Source organism: Tupaia chinensis, unplaced genomic scaffold (assembly GCF_000334495.1).
Source record: "Tupaia chinensis unplaced genomic scaffold, TupChi_1.0 Scaffold144255_1, whole genome shotgun sequence".
In the NCBI taxonomy this organism is placed as follows: domain Eukaryota; kingdom Metazoa; phylum Chordata; class Mammalia; order Scandentia; family Tupaiidae; genus Tupaia; species Tupaia belangeri.
This window is the reverse complement of record NW_006204113.1, coordinates 3,299,166-3,305,806: the sequence shown is the minus strand read 5'-3', so window position 1 is coordinate 3,305,806 and position 6,641 is coordinate 3,299,166. Positions and strand designations below refer to the sequence as shown.

Here is a 6,641-nt window from a genome sequence, read left to right as displayed (position 1 = left end):
CAGGATGCACCTAGAGTGTAGCTAGTGGCTACCTGGGGTTGTTAGGCCGAGGACTGCGGACCTACTCTGTGAGCTGGCGGGAATTCCTCCAGGGATCAAGCAGACTGACTGGGAGTCCTGGGACCTAGGTTCACTGGCCATTGTGTTTTGCTCGTCCTACTGGATGGTTGATTGGGAAATCGATCGATTAAATGGCTATTTTATTAGTTGTCTGGTTGGCAATTGTTGATCAATTGACTAATTAGTTGACTAGCTGGTCAGTTTGTTGGTTAACTGATACAGATGGTTGGATGGAAAGTCGTTTCATTAGTTCTCTGATGGGTTCACTGCCTTGTTGTCCAGTTGCACGGGTGGGTGGCTGGTTGACTGTCTCCCTGACACAGTCCTGGAGGCCCCGTCACTGTTTGGTTTTCAGGTTCGTCACACCTAATGCCCTTCCTTCCTGTCCTTCCACAGGCGCTTGTCCGGCTGCCTCCCCACATTTCACAGTGTGATGAAGTCTTTCGCTTCTTTGAGGCCCGACCGGAGGATGTCAACCCCCCAAAAGAGTAAGTAAGAGCACAGGCCTCATGCATGTTTGGGGGTGTGGGCTAAAGCAGAGGCCAGCCTGGAGAGGCTGAGAGGTGGGCACCCAGCTGGATGGAGAGCTGGTGAGGCCAACCAGGAGAAGGTGCCATGGGCTGAAGGAACAGGGACCTTTGCTCCCCAGGCTCCTGTTGCCAAAACTTGCTCCCCTCTCCCTTTAGCCAGGCTGGCAAACAAGGGCATCTCTGTATTTGGGAAGCAGATTTCCCTGCAGACTTTGTAGCTCACAGGTAGTTGGAAGGTGACTGACTCTCACTGTCACACCGTCCGGACGCTGCTGAGCTAGTGGTTGTTCCTGGGCACTGTGGATGCTGCAAGGCTCCCGGCGGGAGTGTGGGAGTGCGGTGCACGCACTGCCTGGGCTAGAACTTGCCGCTGAGTATCTGCTCTCCCAGGATGCTGTGCAGCAGTCCTCAGCTCCACTGAAAGTAACAGTGTGTTCTTAGGTGGCTTTTAGCCACAACTAATAAAATAACCATTTAATCGATCGATTTACCAATCAACCATCCAGTAGGATGAGCAAAACACAATGGCCAGTGAACCTAGGTCCCAGGACTCCCAGTCAGTCTGCTTGATCCCTGGAGGAATTCCCGCCAGCTCACAGAGTAGGTCCGCAGTCCTCGGCCTAACAACCCCAGGTAGCCACTAGCTACACTCTAGGGCTCACATGCCCTACACCCTGACTGCACGCTGACTTACTGAAAGACAAATCAGACAATGGGGTGCTCCAATGGAGCTTGGTAGGACCTAAGAGGGTTGGGGGAGGGTATGTCAGAAAGGACTCTTTGAGGCTAAATTCGAAAGGACGGGTTAGCCAGGCTTCATGATAGACATCAGTGGGCCTTTTTACAGAGGAGGAAACCACGACTTGGTGATGGGAGGTGGTTAACCCAAGTCAGACAGCCATTTGATATGTGACAGGCCGAGACCTGAACAGTCTGTGGTTCCGAGTAGCCCAGAACTGGCTATTTCCATGTTTATAGAAGAAAGGGGAGCCACGCCTTTTTTTTTTTTTTTTTTTAGAGATTTTTGCTATAGGACACGTGCACTTACCAGAGAGACAGAAAACAGTGTGGGAGGAATGGCCACATTGCAGTCCCTTCTCCTCCACCCTCCTACTGGGATTTCGGGCATGCATGTACATGCACCTGGCATGAGTTTTAAGCCGTCCGGTCCAGGACTCATACACAGTGGACTGTGTGGGACAGCGACATAACTGTCATGCCATTTGCTGGTTTTTTTCTGCCTGAAGTCTGGAGCCTCTAGGCCTTGGGGTCAAGCCATCCCACCCAGGCTGGTTTCTCACACCTGTGACCGAATCCCATCCCCATAGCCACCTTCTCTTTCTCAGAGCAGCTCCCTCACTGGCAGTCCCAGGGGTAGGTTCTTCACAGAAGGAAACACCAGTTTAGGAAAGAGGGTTGGGGAGAGGGCTGAAGGGGGCACTAGCTGATCACCCCACTCCATACTTGGTCCTCTGAAATCGCAGAGTACCAGCCAGGGTGTGTGAGAGGCGTTTGGGATGAGTACGACAGAAGGCAAATGAAGGAGCAGGGCGGAGGAACTGTCTGGGACAGGTGGGGAGAGGCAGGGGCCATTGGGGTGGGAAAGAAAGTCTAAACACAAGCACAGCCCAGGGTGGCATTCCCACGGCGCGCTCGGAATCGGTGCCCTGGCAGGTTGCAGAGTGCACGGCCTGTCCTCCCGTATGTTGCAGAGGACCCCTCTCCTTTATCCATGCTGTAAGACTAAGAGCCTGAAATAGTCTGGGCCCTTTGAGGGAGGAAAAAGCAACTCACTCAACCCAACTCACTCGCCCGGCCTGGAAAGTTATCGCCACTGCTGGCTGCCAGGCTGCGAAGCGTCAGACGCTCAGCGGTGACCTAGTTCACAGTGCAAAGTAGTTGAAAGCCACAGGGGACACAGCATGTAGGGTCTGAATCCACATCCCAGCTGCACAGTGACCAGCTGCGTAACCTCAAGACAGATCACTGTGTGGCTTCCCCAAGTCCCGCTTTGCTTATCTGTAAAAAGGAACTAGAGGTTGGGCCAGCCAGGTGGCCTGGTGGTTAAGGCGGCTGGATCCCACATGGCTGACCACATGGCTCAAGTCCCAGACCCAGCGGCTTAAGGAAACACTGAGCTAGTGTATGCAGAAGCATGGAAAATGATTACAGAAACTGGAGACAGAGCGCAAAGAGGGTGGGAGCGGGGGAGAGAAAGGAAGGGAATCAAGGAGAAAAATAGAGAGGCAAGACATTTATGGGACACAGAAATGGAGGATTGATCATGTGTATGGTACCTTCAACGGGACTGGTGTGAAGTATATTCGTGTGGGATAAATTCACTTTTCAAGTAGCAACAATGTGTAGTGACTGAATGTATAAAATAAAAATAAAAACAAAGCACTGAGCACATGTGCACGCGTGCCCAAAATCGCAGAGGAGAATGGAGAAGGGACTGCAGCGTGGCCATCCCCCTGGGGGTACTCCTCTGTCTCTCTCGGTATGGTGAGTAAACATGCCCTATAGCAAATTTTTTTTTTTAAAAGGAATGGTAGTTAATTCCTGTTCTCGTTTACCACCAAGGGTCATCTATGAAACACTGGAGAGTTTGCACAAGAAGTTATATTTTCTTTTTTCAAATTATTTGTTTGTTGATTTATTTAATAGAGATTTTCTGCTACAGGGCACGTGTGCTCACCAGAGAGACAGAAAGCGAGAAATCATCCCCCGGGGGGATGGCCACGCTGCAGTCCTTTCCACTGAGTTTTAAGCCACCAGCTCTGGGACTCGTACTGCAGTCAGCTACATGGGAGTCCAGCGACGTAACCATTTCACCATCTGCTGGTCCCAATTTTATTCATTTTTATTATTATTTTTGCTATAAGGCACATGCACTCACCAGAGAGAGACAGAGGGAGAGAGAGAAAGCAAGTCACCAGGTCTGGAACTTGAACTGTGGTCAGCCACCACCCCACCTGCTGGTCCCAGGAGTTCGGTTTTCCTGTGTGCACGTGACAGATAAGGAAACAGGATCACAGCTAGGACAGGGATGTGGACCCAGAATGTCCAGGTCCCAGGCAGAAGCCTCTGGTCCCTCTGTCCCTTCTGCCTGCCTCACTGGTTGGGGCCTGTGATCTGGAGGCTTCTCAGCATCCGCCCTGTTCTCCCCGTTGTGCTCTGCCCCTTTCCCCTTCGCTCTCCCGCAGCAGAGGAAGCCCCTCGAGCAGAGTCCCTGGGTCCCACCTGGCCCAGCTTGATGGTCGCTGTTCTTACTCATGGGAGAGGAGCTGCCCCCCGTATGTGTGGGGGGGACGAGGAGCTGTTGGTGGTTCAAGCAGCGGTGCATCACCGTAAAGCAGCCGACCCCGCTGATGACCCAGTCCTCTCACCCCTGCCCTCTGCCCGTCATCTATGTAAGTTGGCCGTGTGTCGTGGGTAGACCCGCCTACCCATGGCAGGAGGGCAGCCCTTCGCCCAGCTCTGGAAGACCTTGAGGCAGGATGGAGACCAGGCTCGGTGAGGGTTGTGTGCTGGTGAGGCGGCCGGCAGAGCTCTGGGGCGCCGGGCTCTGTGATCTTTGACCATTTGCTCCACCTCTCTGATTGCGTCTTCGTCTCTAAAATGAGGAAATGCTGAACCCATGGGGTGGCCAAGAGCATCCACTGAGAGCACAGCCAGGCAGGCTGTCCCCGAGGAAGTGCTCGCATGGCTCAGGAAGGCTGGGAGCTGGATGGAGTGTGGCTCGGCCGGCCTGGCTTCTGGGTTGGGGAGGCAGTAAAGCCCTTGGCCTCTAAGTTACCATAGCAAGGTGGTACTGGCCCCCGGGCAAGAACAGGAGTCCCTGAGCCCCAAGACAGACATGAGGCTCAGGAAGTGGGGCCAGCTGTGCCAGGCAGCTCCGAAGGGTTCTCCCCCCTGACCCGGCTATCTCTAGAACCCACCAGGAGAGACCTGAGCCGCTCTGCAGAGAGTGCTCGCTGAGACAGCCCAGGCCAAGTGCCTGCACCCCCTCCCCAGGCTGCTCTCACCTTCCCAGCCACTGTGCACCTCCCCTCCTCAGTCCTGAAATATAAACACAGGATCAAGTAGCAGCGTGTTTTGACTCTGGGGCGACTGTGGAGTGGCTTATCAAATTATCAAAGCCTGCGGATTTAATTGGAATTTTGCAGATAACCCCCGGTCCCTTTCAAGTGTGCTGGCCTCAGGGGCCCTCGAGAATTTACGGGGGCTGGGGCGAGGGGACCCGCTTCCTTTTCCATCTCAGAGGCAGACAAAGCCTGAGATGGCCCAGACTTGGCGGTGGACGGTGGACGCGGGCAGGCCCAAATCCCGCAGCTTTGATCCAGGCTGCCCACTGGCTCCTGCGGAGAGCTGGGGCCACCTCCGGATGGAGGACTATGGCTGCTCCTGAAGGCCAGCGGCCACGCAGGGAGGAGGCTCTTCACAGGCACCTTGGATGGGCTCGGCACGGAGTGGCCGTGGTGGTCGCCTCTCTGGTAGCCACCTGGGATGGTTGCTCTGGGGCCCAGAGTCCTCCCTCTTCACCACAAACGCTGGCCGGCCTGTGTTGCCATAGCATGGGAGGCAGTTGGGCGCTTTCCTGGAGCTCTGGTTTAGGCCCAGACCTGGCTTTTGATCATAGATTCGCTTCTGTGCTTCACGCCCATCCCCTGTCCTCTGACTGCAAATCCTCAGGCACTACCTTCCCACTCTGACCGTCTTACCTCTCCCCTGCCGGCGCACACCGGCCATGGCTCCTGCCTGCCCCGCCCCCACACAGAGTAGGAAGGAGCAGGGCTGGAGGCTGGGAAGCCCTAAATCTAGGCCACGGCAGGGCGGGGTCTGGCCACGGCCCACTTCCTTGCTCACAGTCGCCTTTACGCTGTGTCCTCCCCGGGTGGAAAGGCAGGTGAGCTCTCCGCGCCCCTTGCAGAAGGCTCTCATCCCACTCCTGAGGGCCACCCTCCACCCTGGTCACCTCCCCAGGCCTCTCCTCTAACACCATCCATTGAACGTTAGGATGTGACACAAATGGGGGCACAAACATTCGGTCTACAGTGGTGTGTTCTCGGGAATCTGGCAGTTGAACAGGAGTGAGCGTGTGCGTGCATGCATGTGTGTGCGCACGTGTGTGTGTGTGTGTGCACGTGTGCACAGTACATGGACGAGTATGCTGATGGGAGAGCAGGACCCGGAAAGCAGAAGGGAACGTATCCATCTTACCAGCCATCTCCCCTGTACCCGGTACACGATGTGACCCAGTGGAGGTGGCTTTACTGTCCCCACTGAGCAGATGGGAACATGAAGGCCCCAGTGGTTCCATGTCTTGCTGCAGGTACACAGCCAAGAAGCTGGGGAAGCAGGTCTCAGCTTGACTCTGCCACCAAAGCCTGGCGCAGTCCTGTCCCCTTCCACCCGCTTCTGCCCCTGCCCCTTGCCCTGGAGTAAAGAGGGGTCAGTGGGCAGCAGGTGGGCAAGAGAGGCTGGTGATGGGGCTTCCCGGCATCTCCTGGTGGCTTGGGTGAGGAGGGCTTTGGTCAGCAAATCCTCACGGAGCAGTTAAATTCGGGCCCTTGGACGACCCTGGGCGTTCCCAGTGTCACGTGGCCGCCAGGATGAGCTGGGCGGTGGTGCTGGGGTGGCCCACAGTGAGCAGGCCACCCTCCCAGCCCGGAGTCCTTGCCGCACGCCCTGGCAGCTGGTCCACACTTTGCTCTATGTGAGCTGTTGGGCGTCCCCAGTGTGCCGCAGAGCCAGGGAGCTGGTGTCACCCGGCCTTACTTCTCCAGGCACAGGTCCCCAAATTAGCGGCACCCCCTGCTCAGACTCCTCCAGGCCGGCTGTCTCATGGGTCTCACTGATGGCAAACAGCCAGCTAACCCGGCGACCCAGAGGTGCCTCCCCATACTCCGTTATAAATGTCGGCGCCATGGAACCAATGAGCCTAAAGTTTCAAAGGGAGCTCCAGGAGTGCTGTCTGCTGACCAGGGATGCGTGGTCCCTCAGAGGAGGATCTGGCCTCAAGCCATGGCCACCTGTCTCCTGGCCCTC

At 55.9% G+C, this 6,641-nt stretch overlaps 1 protein-coding gene across 1 annotated transcript in view; it reads left to right on the top strand.

Annotated features, from left to right (window-relative positions):
- The window catches only part of SH3PXD2A (SH3 and PX domains 2A), a 309,695-nt gene that overhangs the window by 180,630 nt on the left and 122,424 nt on the right, over positions 1-6,641 (top strand). Inside the window, 1 exon segment of the mRNA XM_014583350.2 lies at positions 457-548. Within this exon segment, the coding sequence (XP_014438836.2) occupies positions 457-548 (92 nt within the window).